Genomic DNA, 21,470 nt, shown 5'->3' on the forward strand with positions numbered 1-21,470 from the left:
ATCTGTTGAAGTGAAATAGTTGTAAGAGAAGATAGATCAAATGCCTAATTTATCCGGAGTAATCCAATTTTGCAGGAAACTTGATCTGGATGACTTTGTTAAGTTTGATTTGTAAGTATCCATTTATTTTGATTGATCTGACCATTTGTCATTAATATCTTATTTTAGTATTTGGTTTTGTTTGATCTGTTATCACCAAAACTTATAGTTTGATCTCCAACAGAGCTCGACTGAACTTCGGCAACTGAATCCCCTCCTTCCTAATGAGAAGTTTTGTCCTCGAAACTTGATGGTTATATTGGTTCGAAGAGATAAGAGTATCGCTTACGCATATCCTCTTCCAATTCCCATGTTGTTTCATGTTCCTTATGGTTTGACTACTGAACTTTGACACGTGGTATAGTCCTTCTCAAAACTCGGTCCATTTGTGTCCACTATGCGGATAGGAACTTCTTTATAATGTAAATCTTATTTTACTGGACTGTTAAAGGTACCATTTCCAGTACATGACTTGGATCATGTATGTATCTCCTCAACTAAGATACACGAAAGACCGGATGAATTCGGGACAGGTTAGGGGGTACGACTAATTGATACGCCAGTGTCCTTAATTTTTTCAGAATCTCAAATGGTCCTACATATTTCGGATTCAACTTTTTGGCTCTGTCAAACCGGATCACCCCTTTCATTGGAGAAATTTTTACGTACACTTTTTCTCCAACTTCAAACTCTAGAGGCCTTCGTTTAAGATCTGCCCAAATTTTTTGACGATCTTGGGCTATCTTGAGTCGTTCTCGGATAATCTTTACCTTTTCCACAGTGGATTGAACTAACTCAGGTCCGGTGATGGTCTTCTCTCCCACTTTATCCCAATAAAACGGTGATCGACACTTTCTCCCATACAAAGCTTCGTATGGTGCCATACCCAAATTCTATGATAACTGTTGTTGAAGGAAAATTCTACCAAAAGTAGATGATCACTCTAGTGCGAACTGAAGTCTAAAGCACATCTCCGTAACATGTCTTTGAGGGTATTATCCTAACCATAGATATAATGCCACATGATTTGTCATGTCAATAATATATCATTAATTACCCTTATGTGTAGAGATATGAACCACTATTATGAGATTCAAACCAATTCAACACCAACACCCAAGTTTCTGGTAATCGCACTAATTCAAGAACTAAATCGATTCAACAGAACACTTTGCTGAGACTCTCAATGAATCAGTTCTTGTAACCAGCTCACAAAAGAAAACAAGTCAAGACAGGTTCGAACTCATTCAAGAACACTCATGACACATTCAACAATCAAGAATCAGAAATGAAATAAGAACAATACACCAGATATATGTGATTCAGCTATTTACATAGCCTACATCCACGGGGAGGATAATCACTTCTTATTAATGAAATCTCGATCAAAGTTTTACATTATATCAATCCCACAATCAATCGATCACAAAACAATAAGAAAGATTACAGAGCTTTGATAATAATTCCTCACAACCCTTTCTTCTCTATGTGACTGTCTTTCTCTGATGTGGATTCAAATCTCCCTGTTCTTTCCTTTGTCGATCTCTCTTGATTGTTCTGTGTCTCTCAAAAATAATTTCGTTCCTCCTTATCTTGCATCTCAGCTATTCTTATAACCGATGCACAAAGTAGTTCCAACGGATTTATTTAGCTAAATGGGCTTTTTTGAATTATATCTTGTACCAGGCCTTAGTTTAACTTGAATCCCTTGGCCACCGAGACACAATTTAAACTATGGCCCATGCTTTTAACACAATAATAGGCCCAAGTAGATCCACTTGATTGACACTTAATCCAACAATTTGATACATGATTTGGGTACTACCCTAATGTAGGATCTCATTAACCAGAACGAGTAGAGTTCAACCGATATTGTTTCTGGATATTCAAAGAATGTAATAACTTCTACGTCATTTCTTCTTCCACACAAATTTTTTAATCATAGAACAACTCAAGTATCATGTGTACTCGACCGTTTTTCTAGTTGGGATAATTATTACACCCAACTTAAACTTTTGAAAATTTGTCAATATAACTCTTGAGATGGAGATCAAGCTGCAATGTACGTGATCGAAAGGGATATATCGCAAATTTTATGTTGCTCGTTATTTTTAATTTGTTCAATTCCTTCTCAACCTTGATTTGGAAGGAGTTTCGAGGAGGTTTCCACGGGAATTAATGTAGGTTACTACAAAATGTGTGATTACTAATTCAACATCTAGTTGACTTGAATAAATGAATCATACCACTAACTATATTTTTTCAATGGATAATTTCAACTGTTCGTTTTGTGATATTATTTTTACTCAATATCACGTCTCAGCACATCCAGAGAACAGTTCAACAGAATCGAACTAGATTTAGCGACACTTATTTTATATATTCACCAGTTCCAGCTGATAACATATCTTATTATGCTTATTTTATCAGCTCATTTACATTATATATTAGTCTCCCAAAACTCAAGAATGAAACACAGTAGTGTAATGTACATAATTGATAGCAATTAGTCATGTCACGTCCATATCATCCCAACTCAAATCAAATAATAGATATGTAGTAGCGTTAGTGATCGTTCCAATAACTGAAATTTATTGTACTAAAAATTAAAAATACCAAAAGTAAACAAAGGAAATTTTGGTTCAGATTAACTTTTAATCAGAAAATAAAAAAATATTGACTCTAACAATCAAATTAACCAGCTTGCATGATTAAATTTTAAATTTACTAACAATCAATAAAAAAAAAAAGTCTTGGCATTGGTCGAGTACATTCTTGAAATTTATTAACTCGATTATCTAAAACTAGTTAACTTAGATTTGAATTCATCCTTGAAATTTTGATTTTTATGTCACGTTATTTGTAGTTAAATAAAAAAAAAACTTTCTAAATTAACCCTTACCAAATAATCAACCAAAATACAAGCGATCATGTTTGAATTCAGATGTAGCATTAAAACAGGTGAGATATACGAATTTAAAAAGCATAAACACAAGTGAATGTATTTAATTTAGTCAATTAAATGATGTCCCTACGAATTAATAATTCAAATTCAAGAAATTATCTATTGCACTTGATTCACATATTTGAGGAATCACACAATTATGGATTTGACATATAACTTAGCCTTCGATTATATGAAAAATTATCATTTGATCAGGCTAATAACCAAGCACACAAGCACAATAAATAAATTCAAACAACATTTAATATTCAAACCAAAATCAAACAATAAAATCTACTTAAATCTTTCTTAGAAATTTGGTGTAACATTATCTCAGGAATTCGGATGTTATTTATAGGAGAAAATCTTACTGTTAGGCAGAGGCTCTCATTTATTGCCATTATTTCGAGTATAATGCGTCAGCTACAACTTTGAAGTAGCAGCTGGTCTGCTGATATTCAGACTAACTGGTCCAATCTACTTCAGTTTAACTGGTACAGTATCAGCCTAATTGATCCATCAATCTTCATCAGTCTAACTGACCAGTTTTATCAGTCTAATTGATCATTTTTCTTCAGTCTAACCCAGCTGATTTCAATTTCTCACAACCATTATTAGAAACTATAAAATAAATTTAAACAATGAAAATTCACTAAATCATAATAAATTAACTCAAATAAATTTAAGAAAATATAGGCACACTTGCCCCTACGTACACTCAGGAGACCCTCCTACAACCATTGTTTTGGTCCTTTTTATATGTTTGGAAATCACTAAACTATATATATATATATATATATATAAATAATTAATTTACAACTTAAATTTATTATCATGTTTTAAAAGTTATCAATGTTTTCAATTTGTTTTATATGAAATAATTAAAACATTCCATCAAAATTTTTTATTTACAAAATGTCCTCAAAGATTATATAAAATAGGTGATGTCTATTTCATTAATTACATCAGAGCATATATATATATATATATATATATATATATGTGTGTGTGGTGTTGATATGGTGGGTAATAATCATGTGCACTTATTGTGCACCGCTAATGTGTCATCTTCTACATCCAATAGGTCAATACCACATCAGTCGGTGCACACATAAGTGCACATGATGGGTGTTCACCATATCTAAATTCATATATATATATATATATATATGTATGTACAGTTTTGATCTCACGTACACCCGTGCCCAAAACAACTTCGATTGTCTTGAAATTTTCACGATATGGTTGTCTCGAAAATGAGAATCCAACGATATATCATATGATACAAATTTCAATCTCGGTGGTCGAAAATGTGAAGATGGTCGGAAATTGCATATTTCACATAATTTTCGATAATCTTCAAATCTACGACCATTGAGATTGATGTTTATATCATATGATACATCATTGGATTCGTATTTTTGAGACGACCCTACCGTAAAAATTTTAAGGAAATCGGAGTTATTCTGAATACGGGTGCATGTGGATCCCCCGCACCCTAGGGTGCGTGGGATCAAAACTATATATATATATATATATATATATATATATATATACATATATATATATACATACATGAGTGTGTGTGTCTCCTAAATATTATTTTATGCTGGAACTTATTGTTTTTATAATCTGATTTTTTTCCCAACCTTAATGTCTTCACTTGCACGGAAGGAATTTTGAGGTGGTTTCCACGAGAATTAGTGTACGTACGCAAAAATTCAAGAAGTATTCTTCCGATTTCTCACTATATATAAAAACGAGTGATTACAAGTTCTAGAGTACATATCCAGTTGACTCCTGAATAAAGTAACCAAGCCACTAATCATATTTTTTTATGGATAATTTAAACTGTCAATTTTTTGACATTGTTTCTCCCCAATGTCACATCTTGTCTAGTCATAACTTGTCGAGAATACTTCAACAGAATCGTACTAGATTTAGCAAAGATTTATCTTATACATCACCCAATTCGGAATAGCGGGAATGTCTATGCTACTACATGGACACTGCCAAGGGGAGGGAGCCAGGATTCAAAATTAGGTGGGGCTGACTCCGCCCCATGTTAATAATAATTAGAGTGGACATTAAGTTCAAATCGAACCAAATTTTTTAAAATCTAATTATCGACAAATTAAACCAAATACATGAAACTTTACTACAAAATGGAACGAACTGAACTTATAGATTTTTTTTTAAAAAAATCAAGCTTTAACTAACAAAATTTCATATAAAAATTGAACTACATAAATTTAAATTTTATTTTAAAAAATTATATTTTCAAGTCTAGTCCTATTGTCCAATAAAATTTTATTAAAAATTCGTAATATTTATGTCCTAATAAACTTTATTAAAAATCTAATAATATTAATTTTTTTTATAAAAGTTCAATTTTTCGGTTAACCAAATTAAAGTTTTATGTTAAAAATCGAAAAGGAACTGAATTAATCGATATTTTAAAAACTAAAATTAATTAAAATTTTGAAAAAACACAAACCAAAATTTCAAATTATAATTCAGTTTATTGTGCTATTTTGATTCAAACAGATATTTTTATCACGTCTATACTGTAATAGATGTCTGACATATTGGTTAAATAACTTGATATTTTGTTATTTTCTTCATTCCCTAAGTTAACTAACTAGAAATCTAATCATCCCAAAAATTTTCAACAAAGAATTATTTTTCAAATCTCATAATTATTTAGTTTTTGGTAATTATTATAAATCAAAAAATAGCAATACAAGACCAACAATAATTACAACATCAATAATTCTCAAATATTTCAATCAATTGATTATTTTTCTCAAAACTCGCGACAATAGATTTTTAAGGTAAAAATACAAACTCATATACATCATTAGTCAATATTATGATAATTGAAATAATCGCAATTAAGTATGCAACATAATTTTAGAGTTGTCAATTTTACTTCAAAATCACATAATTTCAAAAGCTATGATAATAAACCAAACAATAAATGGGAATGGAATGTGATTTGTGAGAGTTGTTTTATTTTTAATTTTTTAATAGCTGAAGAAGCTTTTTTTTTCCCAAAGCATGGGGCTGCAAATATTTTTTTAAAAAAATTAAACTACTAATTTTTTTAAAAAAATAGGTGGGGCTGGAGCCCACCCTAGCCCAAGGGTGGCTCCGCCCCTGGGCACTGCTCATGTGGTAATCCAACGACCCTGTTTCATTTGCATTTCAGATGTTCACATGAACATCTGAAATTCAAATAAAAATAACCGTTGGATGCAGCACATGAGCAGTGTCCATGTGCTAGCATAGACTCTTCCCGAAATAGCATATCTTATTCAGATTATGGTTTGGGGATAATAACAAATTAATTATGGTTTTTCCTGGCTTCATCTTGGCATTATCAAACTTCTAAATGACTACTATGAGTTTGTTCTCCTTGGTTTGGTCATTGCAGTAAGTTTCTCCCAGATTTCTTTGGCAGTAGAACACGTCTTGATCTTGCTAAAGATTTGCTTTCTTCTTGTCCTCGGTGTTCCATTCTGCTCTGGGTTTTTCAACCATCTGTGGTTCACCTCCTGAAATGGCTATAACTGTATTGACTTTGAGAATCTTCATTGTACCATCAGTGATAACATACCACATATATATCATCATCTTGAGCAGAAAAATGTACCTGCATATGTATTTTTCAATCATCATAATCTTCCATAGAGAACATAGGAATTTTGTTTAGAGAAGTCATGATGCAAGAGTGAAAATCAGCAGCTGAGAAAGAACCCTCTCTGAACACTTGTTGGGCATCGGTAGTGTGTGTAGAGGGGGGTGAATACACACTCTGAAAATTTTATTCTTTAATGCGATAAGATTAAGCAAATGTAAATTCACTTAATCGATTTTTCTCAGCTTCCTAGATAAATAAGAGCTACTAACATAGTGCGAAAAATGGCTCTCACTAAACTAGGTGACAATAGTAAAAATATAATAATATGCAGTAATGTAAATGTGCACAAAGTTGTTTATGGATGTTCGAAGCTTAATCTCCTACGTCACCCCTTCTTTCTCAAAAGAAGGATACACTTGAAGACTTGTGCTATTACAACGTCTTATAATATACCCGATTCAAGTTAGGACTTATCACTGCCTAAAATAGAACTCTTAGATTTACACTAATAAGATTATAAGTTCTTATCAAACTTCTTCGGTTGATGATGATGAACGACTAAGCTTTTGAAAGATTGGAATCTCAAATCTTTGGAGTAGTCGATGTTCTTCAAACAATGGCTTGGATTTGAGTAACCCTTGAATAGATCTCTTAGAAGATCAGATATGCTTCTGTTTTAGCAAAGATTTGAATGAGTAGTAGAGTATTGAAACAATTTCGAGTGCTCGATCGGATGCTTTGATAGTTTGATAGCCGTGTAAAAACTTGCTTTTCTTCGTTTGGCTCGAGTATTTATATCTCAATCTCCAACGTCTTTATCCCTTTGTGTCAACGGTAAAAAACATCTTTTCATGTCCATATTTATCGTTCTGTGGAGTAAGATCTGTTCATCATCAAAATATCTGTACTTGAAGCTCTTTTCATGTCCATTCAATTTGTATTCATAATAAATGCTATTAATGGCATTTCGAACTTTGTCAGACGGCTCCTTAAATGCTCTGTCCTTTTGCATTTAAGATGTCTTGTCAAGGATCCGTTATTAGGCATTTGTTTCTTTATGAAGTCGGTAGATATCTTTGAGATCGTATTCCAGTTGACATTCATTCTGATAGCTAAGATCGGTTAAAGTCTGAGGACCGGATGATATATGTTATGAAGTCGGCTGATATCTGAAAGTCGGTTGATATCCAAGAGTTCAGCTGATATCTGTAAGTCAGTCGATATCTTCCAGTCGGTTGACATGATAAGATCGGTTGACATCTTTCGATAGACGTTTTTTCTGTTATACGTACATATAAATGACGTCCATACTATAACAATGATATATTATTTTGTTATCACAAAAAATCAGGATTCAACAAGACTGCTATTTAAGTTTCTGAAATTAAACTGAAATTAATTGTTTTCGAATTGATGTTTGAGAACAAAGTCGGTGTCAACTAACCCCTGTGTTGGGGTGTGACGTATGTGAAGTTCGTTTACACTATTGCTTTTGTCTCTCAAAACTCAAGAATTGAACAGAGAGGTGTAATTGATGCCATGCAAAGTTAACTTATGTTTCTTGAATCTCAAGTGCTTGATTAATATGTAATATATAAAACAAGTAAGATTATAATATACATCCAGTTGAGTTTTATGTATGCCTATCCATCACTGTAAGATCTATTTCAACTTCATGGATGACATATATAACAATGCTACTACAAAATTAATTGAGGAAATTTAATAAGAGTGGACTTTTACCAAGTCACAAATATCTTCAACTCTGCCGAGAAGCTTGGCTCCGTTTCGTCGATTCGCACAATGTCCTACAGGCATACAAATATATATATACATGGTTCTGGCTTCAAAGAATAATGTGTGTATCTGTTTCAAGAAAAGAAAATGCTCCTCTCGATTTTATATATTTCACTACTTGCTATATCTGGCTCCTTATGCGATGCACAAACTGGGATCGGTAACAGAACATTTCAAGTTGGTGTCATTCTTGATTTTGATTCTTTGGTTGGGCGTATAGGCCTGACCAGCATAGCTTTGGCGATGACCGATTTCTATGCCACAAATCCGAATTACACTACAGGGCTTGTGCTTCATCTAAGGGACTCAAAGGGACAAGTCATCGACGCTGCATCTAATGGTATACATCTTCTCTTATATATATATATATATATATAAATTATACGTACTAGTATGATGCATGCACATAAAATGGTAATATATATATAAATTTAATTTTAAGTATATTAAATTTGTCAATAAAGTATATTTCTGATGCGGAAAAATTTTCAAATATTATTTTTTAGTTGATTTTAATTCATTTTATTTTTTATGAATAAAACAATCAATTTTACTTAACTATGATTAGAGGATGATATAATAGGAAACGAACATTAATTGACGACTAGGGTGGGAAAAAATACCGAAAATTTATGTATACCGAGGTTATCATACCAAAAAATATCAAATTTATCGAAATTTTCGGTAAACTATAAACCGAAATATTGAAAAAATATATGTAAATTTAAAATTACATAATATTTTTAAGAGAAAACTGCAAATTTGGTCATGTATGTTTGTCACTTTGCGATTTTGGTCCTCTATGTTTTCATATTTCAGTTTCAGTCCTATATGTTCTTATTTTTTGTAATTTTGGTCATTTTTATTCGAAAATACTTACGTGACACTGTACACGTCAGCTCCACATCAGCACTGAATTGGTGCCACGTCAGCGCCACATCGGAAAAATGACTAAAATTGCCAAAAAAATAAAGAAAGCGGACTAAAACTGAAATCTGAAAATATAAATGACTGAAATCGCAAAGTGACAAATATACAGGACTAAAAAATCAATTTTCCCTATTTTTAAATAATAAATTTATCAATTAAAAAATATAAGGTTTATTTGGATAAAACTATATATACTATCAAAATCTCGGTATACTGCAAAGTTTCGCTATGATCGGTATGCTACTTCTAGATACTGAAACTTTTGGATACTAAAAATTTTGATATGCATGGTATCATTATATATTTTCTTATACCTTAATTTTTGGTACGATATGCGATTTTCGATTTGGCAAACTATATTGGTATACCACACCCATAAGTCGACAATGAAAACTATTTATTCTTCTTTTATATATATATATATATATATATATATACATACTTTTTTTGTGTAATTTTTGTGTGGGTGTGTATATATTTTATCTATAAAAATGTGAATAAAAAGACATTTTTTGCATTGTGAATTTTCTTCTTTACTCTTGAACTGTGTGTTGAATGAATTAATTGCATGGGCATTTTATGAAAAATATGTTCCAAAAATTAGACAAGTATGGAAATGAGATTTCAAAACGGCTACATGATTACGAAGCACCAATAAATGTTTTTTCGCTTGAAATGTGTTTGGAATGGATTCATTTCACAAGCATTTGGTGGAAAATGAGGTTTCAAAATGGTACATGGTTATAAATTAAATGCATCAACTGAATTGAATGTACTTAAATAAATTTATTAGAGAGTTATTACAACAATTTATCTTAACATCTACATGCATGGAATATAAAACAAATAAATATCAATTCTTAATTATTTGTTATAAATTACACTAAAAAATAAACCTCAAAAAAATAAATAATAGAGTGAGTACTAAGAAAAAAATAAAATATGAAATAATAACATACATAGGGAATATTTAAGAGAGAACTTGAAGTTTAAAAGTCAATCAATGAGAAGAAAATTGTAATTAAATCATTTCTGTAACACAAATATTAATTCATAATTATTTATTATATATGACACAAAAAATATATATAGAATGATTATTAAAAATTTTATAAATACCTAAAAGCTACAGGTATTATAAAACAAGAAGATTTGATGCGAAAACTGAAAGGGAATTTGAACCAATTAATCTCATAAGTCGAGTTTTGATGTTTTTGTGTTTTTGTGTGTTTTTTTAACTAAAACTAGCTAGTACTTAGATGTACGCATCATATGTTGTACAGTTTTTTTTTTTGGTAACGAAAAACATAAAAAAGAAAATATGTAAAAACCACGTTTACGTAAATAAATATCAACCAAAGGAAAAAAAAATAATTAACTTAGAATTTTGTAATTAAAGAGCAATCATCCGATAAAAGCAAAGAGAGATGTCATACCAACGTAGCAAAGCATCTCTCATGTTGAATATTGCAATGATAAAGATTAGTGGTTATGTGGCAGATCGACCCTATAGATCTAATCTAAATTGACGACTCGAAAAAGAAAGAGACCTAAAAAGAGGAAATTCTCTCATTAATTTATTTGGGTTGAAAGGAGGGCTTAGGCGGGCCAACCTGCGTGGATCGCGGGCCTAGGCGGGCTTGGGTTGGCACGCGGGCCTCCAAAATTTATTTATTATTTTTGTTTATTTTATGGTGATATATATACTTTTTTTTTAATGAAAGTTGGAATTTTTTTTGTATTAATTACTTTATATAACATTTACCCTTGTAAAATCAATAATTAGAAATTTTATTAAGGAGAGTGTTATTTACACTTCATATTTTGTTAATTAGACTCCATCTTTACTATTTATATTAAAACTTGACAATGATACTCTTTAACTGATTGGTTTATTTTTAGTAAATTCATTAATGATTTCAATGGGACATTCCTAAAATAATTATGGACAATGTTAAATACTCAAAAAATTATGGTTAAAATTTTTAATCATTAAACGCAAAATATAAAAAAAATTAAAACGTAATTGTTATTGTTATTTTTGTGTTAATTTATATATTTTTATAAAATTTCCGTAACAAATGATGTTCTGTTTTTATTTTTTATTACATATCTTTGTAATTTTTTATTATATCTTAAAAAAATTACAATTTTAATTAAGCATGATATAATATCTTCAAAAAACATTACTAATGTGTAAAAAAAAATTATTTGTCATAGTTAATTAATATATTTGTGTATTTACAATTTTACAAAAGAAAAAATATATAAATTAATTTTTAGTATTTTTCTACATAACGTAAATAAAATTCAAATTATATTTTTATACTATAAAATCAAGTTTTTAATCACCAAAAAATATATTACAAAATAAAAAATATATAATAACATAGAAATCTGAATTTTATCTTATATGTTAAGATACTTTGTATATTATATCAAATTTAAATAAATTTTTGGTACATCAAAATTTTTTACATCAATTATTTCATATATTTTCGTGAAAAAAATTGTCTAACATTTTGTATAACCATACAAAAATTTAGGATAAATTATAAATATTTTATGATCAAAATAAAATATTTTCTTTATTTTATTTATATATGATAAAATATTATGAAAAACTTTTAAAAATATTAAACTTTAAGTTGTTGACATATAAAAGTATTGTATTTGATGTTTTTTAAGGTCAAACAAGATTTTATTGTATAAGGAAAGATATTATAAGGGTAATCATGTCTAATAACATATTATTTAAGTAAGGTGGAGTATTATTAATTTTTGGAGTGTAAATAACACTCATCTTTTATTAATATGCATGTTTTTATTATTATTTATGAAATGAAATGTATAATTAATTATAATGATTTTTTAATATTTATTTATTTATTTTTATTTGTTGTGAGCGAACTCGCGAGCCGGTCTGCCTAACCCGTAATCCACCTTGGGTTGAGGATTTTCAGCCGGTCGGGATGGTGAGCCAGCCCGCCCCTGACCCACCAAACGGAGGGTTTTTGGCTGATCGGCCCGTCCCTTCATGGGTTGGCCCGTCTGACAACTAGGGGTGTCAATTCGGGTGGGTCGAGTGAGTTCGGGTCGGGTTGACGAAAATATTTTTTAAAAATTTCTCAACTCGGACCCGAGCCAACCCGAAAATGGTCAACCCGAATCCGAATCTGGCTAACCCGACTAACCCGATCAACCCGAATCAATCCGATTTTATTTTTTATTTTTTTTATTTTTTAACAAAATAATAAAATAAAAATTCAAAACACACAAAAATAATAGTAATATTTAATTTAATCACATAATAACAAAATCTAAGTTTATATATAATTTAAATTCGAAATTTTAGTTATAGAAAATTTAAAGTATACTTACTACACAAAAATAAAAAATTATTTTAAAAAATAAAAATTATACAAAATAAACATTTAATGATGAAAATTTATTATATCAATATACAATAAATTTGTTTTCAAACTTACAATATATTAAAATATAGAAAATCTTTCTTATTTTTATATAAAAATAAAAAAAAATTGGGTCATCTAACCGAACCCAACCCGAACCTGATTATTTTTTTCGGGTCAATCCAATTCGACTCGAATCCAAAAAACCCCAACCCCAATCCGATATTTTTCGGGTCGACTCGTGTCTGATTGACAGATTGGGTTGAGTAGTTTTTACATCCCTATTGACAGCTGTCTATTTTTTTCATTGGTTTTAGTTGATATTTGTATTTGTTTAGTTAAAGGCAGAAGACAATAAATATAAATTTATATTGGTGTCATATTTATTATTGACCGACTAAGTTGGTTATTAATATACACTAGTCAAATTTTCTTGATTGCTAGTATAGATATAAAAGAATCCGTTTGATCTTATACTATGAGTATTACTCAAATCATGTATCAGATGGTTAATATCTTTACACATGACCATAATTAATGGTATATTATTGATATGGCGAATCATGAGACGATTGATTTATAATTAAAATAATATCCTTAAGATATATTGAACTCTATCGTTCTTTGATTTTAACCCGTTTGATTTTAACGGACCACCTCATATTAATGGGTCCAATCCCTCCTTTTATTTGACCTTGCATGGACATATGCAGCTCTCGGATTACTGAAGGGTGTTGAAGTTGACGCAATCATTGGTCCTCAAAAATCTTCACAAGCAAGCTTTGTGATTGGACATGGAGATAGAGCAAATGTTCCAATCATTTCTTTCTCAGCTACAAGTCCTTCTCTGCATTCCAAATCTCGATATTTTATTCAAACAGGTTTGAGTGACGCAGCTCAAGTAGGCGCCATTGCTGCCATAGTTGGATATTTTCACTGGAATCAAGTTATTCTCATATACGAAGATTCTGATTATGGTAATGGGATAGTTTCTTATCTGGCTAATGCATTTCAAGATGTCAATGCTCGAGTTTCTTACAGAACCATCATCCCCCTCACAACAACTGATGATTTTCTACTGCAAGAGTTATATAAGATGAAAGCTATGCAAACGAAGGTATTTGTGGTGCATGTTTCAAGTTCACTCGCTTCAAAACTATTCCTAAAAGTGAATGAAGCAGGAATGATGGGCGAAGGCTATGCATGGATCGTAACAAGTGAGCTGATGGACCTATTTTTTTCATTGGATTCCCATGTTGTAGATTCTATGCAAGGCGTTCTTGGGGTGAAGCCTGTAATTCCAAGGTCTAGAAAACTCGATTCTTTCACTAAAAGGTGGAAAAGGAAATTCCTTGGAGATAATCCCGACATTTTAGAGGCTGAGTTGAGCCTTTATGGCCTGTGGGCATATGATACTTTGTGGGCGTTGGCTGTAGCTGCTGAAAGAGTTAGATTTGAGGAGCCGACTTCTTTTCAGATCAACACAAGTGCTATTAATTTGACAAATGTGTTCATTACTGAAATATCAAAGACAGGCCAAAAAATTCTTGAAGCCATGTTGGGGGTAATATTTCAAGGCCTTGGTGGTAAGTTCCATCTAGTTGAAGGACAACTGGAGCCATCAGCTTTCCAAATACTGAATGTAGTTGGAAAAGGGGTCAAGGAGGTAGGCATATGGACAACATCCCACGGATTGTTAAGAAACTTGAGCAATACTAGTTCTTCAAATACAACACTAGGAAGCATTATATTTCCTGGAGACACGACAGATAGACCGCGAGGATGGGAGGTTTCAGTCAATGGTAAGAAGCTTAGAGTTGGAGTTCCAGTAGAACCTGGTTTTAAGGAATTTGTTGAAGTGAAAAGAGACCCTGAAACTAATGCTACTATACCTACTGGATGCTACATTGACATATTTGAAGCTGCCTTGAAAGAATTGCCATATGCCCTGCCGTTTGAATATGTTCCATTTCAAAAGTTAGATGGTTCTAGTGCAGGAAATTACAATGAACTCACCCAACAAGTTTATCTTGGGGTACACAACGTAACTCTAAGACTGATGATAAGCTAGATTTAATCGAAAACTTGATCTATAACACTGTCCCTGATCATAATTCTTGTTTCAGAACTTTGACGCAGCTGTGGGAGACATCACGATCACGTCGAATCGATCACGGTATGTGGACTTCACTATGCCATTTGCTCCAGGAGGAATTACCATGACAGTTCCAATCAAACATGATGATCCCAATGACAGATGGATTTTCTTGAAGCCCCTTAGCAAAGAACTCTGGTTAACTGCGATATCACTATTGATTTTAACCGGTATTGTGCTCTGGATTCTTGAACGTAGGTTTAACCATGCTTTTAGAGGTCACCAACATGCAGGCATGATCCTCTATCTTCCTTTCATGGCACTATTATCTGCACATAGTGAACAGATAGTGACCAATTTAGCTCGAGTGGTTGTTGGGGTGTGGATGTTTGTGGTGCTCATACTGGCTTCCACGTATACGGCAAGCCTTTCCGCAAGATTAACGATTCAAAGGCTTTCACCATCTATTACTGAAGCGAATGAACTTATTCAAAGTGGTGCCTACGTTGGATGCCACAATGGTTCTTTCATTGTTGATTACTTGAAACATTTGGGATTCGACGAGTCCAAGATCAAAACCTACAGAAAACCAGAGCTAAGTCAGGAAGCCCTGTCTAATGGTGGTATAGCAGCCTTGTTCTCTACACGGCCGTATACCAACCTTTTCTTATTACATTACGGTGATAAGTACATGACCGTCGGTGAAACCTATCCAACTGATGGATTTGCTTTTGTTTTCTCAAAGGGTTCACCGTTAGTTGCCGACTTCTCCCGTGAATTAATTAAGCTGATGGACCTTGGCAAGATACTGGATATTGAGAAACAATGGAGAGTGAAAATCCAAGCATATAATCATGCTCTAGATGGATCTAGTAGCTTCCCCCAAATTAAGTTGAGAAGTTTTGAAGTACTGTTTGCAATCACAGGAGGCATCACTGTAACTTGTCTTGCCCTTTTTGTTATGTCGTATCTGTACCAGAACAGGAATTTTGTTAAGAGCATTTGGAGCTCTGGCACAACAGCTTGGTCAAAACTTTATGCAATTTGCCAGAATTTTGATCAAAGAGACCCCAAATCTTTTAGGGACATAGAAGAATGGGGAGTCGATGTATCACCAAATTCACGTCGTTCCAGCTCGGTAGTCCCCATTTCATAAGATCGATTATCAAAGCCGCGAGGGAATTAACGCAGCCATCAGCTGCTGCAGCTATCATTGTCTTTGTCTTTGTCAATGTGTTGCATTATCTAAACTATCACCATTTGCATTTCTTGTCCAATTTAAGTTAATTTTGGGCAAAGGAAATCATAGCTTTTGTTTCCAAGTGTGTGCTTGTTTTATATCAACTACCAAGACGTGTGATGCCTATTAGAAATTACACAAGTTATTAAAAAAAAAAATTTGTTCTAATAAGGTTGTGTTTATCTCTGTATATATACATATATATTTTGTGTTATATAATATTATTTCTTTTGGTACAAGAAGAATAAATACTGATAGAAGTTTAAAATTATTAATCTTTTGGTTGATCTCAGATAGCGTCACAATTATATATGCATTTCAGCTTTTGACTAATATCACATGATATAGATTTTTAATCACTGGTAGTTATGTTTTGAGCTTTATCCTTACACTAGTAGAATTTATGCCTTTTACTTCGCATATTAACTGAAGTCGTAGATAGATAAATACCGAAGTAGATGCACGTGAAGTAATAGGTACCATTTTACTTCGCTTAATAACCGAAGTATTAGGCATGAAATTACCGAAGTAATAGGGTACCATTTTACTTCGCTTAATATTGGACCGGTTCTGAAGTAAAAGCATGCCTTTTACTTCAGCATTTACATTATGTGACGAAGTAATATAACATCTATAACTTCGCCATTTACGTTGACTGGCGAATTAAATGCGCGTATTTTACTTCGGTAGTTTTCTTAAGTGACGAAGTAATAGAACATATATGACTTCCGTTGATTCATTAAACGACGAAGTAATAGAACATATATGACTTCGGTATTTACATTGAGTGATGAAGTAAATGCTCTATTTAACTTCAAATGTTATGTAACTTGGCGAAGTAAAAACATGCCCTTACTGCAGCAGTTTCATTAATTGATGAAGTAATAAAGTACATATGGCTTCGGCTTTTACATTGATTGATGAAGTAAAAATATATGTATCACTAAATCAACATTAAACAATTTTAATTAGATACAATAACACCATTAATATATATATATATATCTGAAACGTAAAATACACTAATTAGATTGATAAATTATCCATCCAAAAGTATACAAATCAAGACAAATGCAAACCATTTTTCTTTGAATTTTGTAGATGGAGATCATACAGACACACACACATATATATTCTAAATGTTAGCAATAAAATCATCTCCTCTCCCAATTTTCATAATTAAAAATCAGTATACTTGGTCACAATACCTTTTTCATTGGAAAAATTATCAACTCTTTAGGCCAACCAACAATGGCTCCAATTGCATCAGTAACGATTGTTGGTCCAGACTTAATTGGGATTGGAAGCATTGCTGTTTCATCTAACACAACATCAACAGACACCTTGAAGTTCTCTTCCCCAAGTGGAACATTGTGAATCATGACATTTGGGCCTCCCTCTGATATTACTGTGCCATACGCCACCACATTTTCATATTTTTTGACGGCAAGGTGGCATTTTTTACCCTTTAGGAACAATAAATTATTATATATACATATGTAAAATGTGATTAAAAAAATCAAATTTCCCGTGAAACATATGAATATCGAACCTTCATGTCAGGAGGGCCGCATTCATAAAAATCTTCCAAATCCTTTGACAACTTTGGGTCCATATCCTTCGATTGTTTTTGCTTTGGACATTGAATTTCTGAGGACTTGTTTGATGCTACAATCTCAGAACTTCGATCATTGATGATTGGCAAAACACTAGCAAGTTGAGCCTTCAACTTCTCTAATTCTGCCTTCAAAAGTCTAGTCTCCAATTGTTCATTGATGTTTCCCGTCGTAGTTTTCTGGAATGATTCCCTCTTTTTTCTTGGAGTCTTAAAAAAAACGTGAGGTTTTACAAATCCTCCCACACCTCGAACCCTTCCATGGTGTTCCTGACTTCCTAAGACAGTGGTTAAAACATCATTCATTCCAGAAACCTTGAATTCTCCTTTTTTCTTTTTCTCCAATAAGTCATCCTACAAATGAGACATAAAAAATCAATCGAAAAAATTTAATATATCTAGGGAATATGTTGATTGATAAAACTAAACATTTACAATTTTTTCAGCAACTTCTGATGTGTCCGGACTCGTAATGATTCCAGATTTGTCTTCACGAGCTTTATACCAAAGAATCGATCTATCAACTTCTTCGTCTTTAGCAATTATGTTTTTCTCCCTCTACAATCCCAAAATTTTCATCTTACGAACATTAATTACTTTCTGAAAATGAAAAATAGAATGATGCATAGCTTACCAGTTCAGCCTCCAATCCGATGTAACCCTTACGAGACATTTTGTGGTGATATCTACAGTGCATTGTTCGTTCTTGTTGGGGAACTGCTTTATAGCTTCGTATGCAATATGTACAGCTCGCATAACTCCCCAGCAAAATCCATAGGTTTCAGCAAGCTTCACAGTAACATTCCCCCAGCTGTACTTGTACCCATTCTCCTTTAATTTTTTTTACGGTGTCGCCTGAAATGATACTCCAAAAGCAGGAATCAATACAAAGTCTATGAAAATTAACCAATTGAGCTGAAGCAATCAGAAAAATACTAATTTTATTTAAAAAAACATTTTCTACTATCTTTCATCAGAAAGAGTAAAGAGCACAATTACTAAACTCGTTGACAATTGTATTGATAGCAGTTAGAGACTGGTCCTTTGGGCAGAAGCCGTCAACAATATCACCAAAATTAATCACAAACTTCAGCTGTTGTTCATTCCATTGTTTGTTGCTCTTTGCAAAACAAGCAAGCTATGCCTGTAATAGTGTGGAACGCCAAGGAATGAGCGGCCATCAGGTATTTCAGCATACTGGACATATGATATCACCCCGAAGGAAACCAAAGGTTGCCTCCCTTGAGAGCTAACTACTCCATTAGCATAACCCATTGAGCAACAAGAAAAGAATCCTGGACTATTTAAAATGAAAGTGGTGAAACCATCACCATGAACAAGGACCTGGAATTCCATATTTTGCCCAAACACTCTCTTTCTCTCAGATTTGGTAAAATAAAATAAGACGAGCAAACAAGAACTTTACAACAGTTTACTGATATATAGCACCATTTCGATTAGTAAAAAGTAAATATACAATTGTACGAACAAGAGTATCCACAGCCCGAGAACCAATCACAGTTTGTAAAGGAATATCCCTACCCAGAAATCGCCTGACAAACTTAGCAATAAAATCATGTGAAGCTTGGTGTGTTACCTCCACTATGCAAGTTCCACAACTTCCAGCACCTCCACTGTTAATCACTTTACCCTATCCAAATCAAACAAAGTGCAAGTTTTAATGGAGGAAGATACAAAAATTATGAAAAATAAAAAGGGTGAAATTGTTAAGAATTCGAGCATCTGGAAGATAAAAATCATTTTGTACCCCTAAATTTTTTTGTAAAGAGTGCAACATTGCAATAAAAATTAATGCATATCCATATTTATCATATTCGTTGGATTAAAATTATCATGCGAATTTGATCCAACTATTGTATAAATTATGTTGAATATGAAATAGAATCAATTGGTAACCATTTAATTATCAATCAAAAAATATTAAATAATAAAAAAAAGAAAACATTGTCGCATGACACATAATTTAACATCAAGCAAATCAACCCAACTCCTATCGTGCATGTTTATTATTTCAAAAATAACTTCTTGTCTTTACCTCTTCTCATTTATTTAACATTCATTCATAAAAGATAACTTATTTGTAGAAAAATCAGTATATATGCCAGCAAAAAATATATCAGCCAACGTTTTCTCCACAAAAAAGTTCAAGTACTTGCTCAAGCTCATGTATCTGCTCCAAAGCACGCTCATTTTCATCTGCATCACCCGAATTCAATCTCTTCTTTTTCTTCGATATTTGACTCTTGATACTCATTATCTGCAGTCGTCACGCAAAAATTCACCATCAAAATACACTGATACAATCATAAAAACATTGAGAAAACAAGCTTAAGATACACATACATTTCCAAAAATTAAAATATAGAAAAAAGAACCTTTTTGTGAGGCCATCGTGATAAACCTTCCTACGGTATATGTTTTTTTATGGCGGATGTTCATACATTCATTTCCTTAGATGTCACACTGATAGGAAGATGGAAGTACTGTGTCAAATCCTTCAGTTTCAATTTCCCTTCCCTTTCCCTCTAATCTACTCATGTTTTACCATTGTGAAAATAATTAGAACACAATACTAAAGAATAAAATGTACGGAGGAAGAATGAAAACGCACACTTTCTTGGACAATATCATACAATCCTGTGCAGAAATGTGACTCTTAGTTAATCTTACTATGCTTCCCTCCCCGACTGGTTTGTTTAAGGGCAAGGACATTGGAAATTAAAATATGATAGTCGACAGCGCACATATATGTGTAAAATAATATCCACAATATATAAATCAAATGACATGCATGTTTATTACTCCCTCCGTCCCAATTATATTGTCCACGTTTTTTTTTGTTTGTCCCAAATATATAGTCATACACCATATTTAATAATATTTTTTTACACTTCTTTACTAATATACCCCTATTAACTACACCTTAAAAATTGTGAAATCATTTTTTAATACATTAAATAGGGATAAAATAGAAAGTTTATCTAAAATTTACTTTCCTAATAAATTTTTCTTAATTCGTGTGAAAACTAAAACAAGACAACATATATGGGACGGCAAAAACTCCTATGAGACGGTCTCAATGGTCATTTTTATGAGACGGGTCTCTTGTATGGGTTATCCATTAAAAAATATTACAATTTATGCCAAAAGTATTACTTATTATTATAAATATAGGTAGGGTTAACTCGTCTCACGGATGAGACCGTCTCACAGAAGTGTTACTTATATGTGACGGAGGGAGTAATTTCTAAGGTAAAATAACATCGACAATATTATACATAAACAAAAATGGAAAAAAATAAAACATCAAATAAAATATTTTAAGATTATAACTAAATTATATATCCTTATACTGTAAAATTATTTAAAAAATTATGTAATGCAGATTTATATGTTCTATACGAAAAGAGTTGAGGCTTGAGACTGGAAATTTTGAAATATAAACTTTTTAGTACTATATCACTTTCAAAAAATAACATTCATCTATTAAATTACAATATTATTCCTTATTAAATAAATTATTAAAAATAAATAGTAACCCGAATTTTGTTTTACGTGATTAAAATGGTTAGAATGGTAAAACATGATTTAAGATATTTTATTATGTTAAAACCAAGTGGAAAATCAACTCTGGGATGCCCGAAAATAATCAGAGAAGTTTGAAGACCCGAGTAGTTCGGATCCATTCGAATTGTGCGAAAATAGTTTGGATCGTCCGAACAGTGTTCGAAAC

At 32.0% G+C, this 21,470-nt stretch overlaps 1 protein-coding gene across 1 annotated transcript; it reads left to right on the forward strand.

Moving 5' to 3' along the window:
* The first annotated feature begins 8,510 nt into the window (after positions 1–8,510).
* On the forward strand, positions 8,511–16,017 carry LOC140877460 (glutamate receptor 2.8-like). Its single transcript, XM_073280995.1, has 3 exons — positions 8,511–8,763; positions 13,480–14,801; positions 14,893–16,017. The coding sequence occupies exons 1-3, from the start codon at positions 8,511–8,513 to the stop codon at positions 16,015–16,017; spliced, it is 2,700 nt and encodes an 899-aa protein (XP_073137096.1).
* The last annotated feature ends 5,453 nt before the right edge of the window (positions 16,018–21,470 follow it).

The sequence above is a fragment of the Henckelia pumila genome, chromosome 2, assembly GCF_033568475.1.
Source record: "Henckelia pumila isolate YLH828 chromosome 2, ASM3356847v2, whole genome shotgun sequence".
Classification (NCBI taxonomy): domain Eukaryota; kingdom Viridiplantae; phylum Streptophyta; class Magnoliopsida; order Lamiales; family Gesneriaceae; genus Henckelia; species Henckelia pumila.

Excerpts from the sequence above, each read along its gene's own strand:
- LOC140877460 (XM_073280995.1), top strand. The coding sequence starts at position 8,511 with ATGCTCCTCTCGATTTTATATATTTCACTACTTGCTATATCTGGCTCC. Across the intron at positions 8,764-13,479 it reads CATCGACGCTGCATCTAATG|CTCTCGGATTACTGAAGGGT; the intron begins GTATACATCTTC and ends GGACATATGCAG. Across the intron at positions 14,802-14,892 it reads CCCAACAAGTTTATCTTGGG|AACTTTGACGCAGCTGTGGG; the intron begins GTACACAACGTA and ends TTCTTGTTTCAG.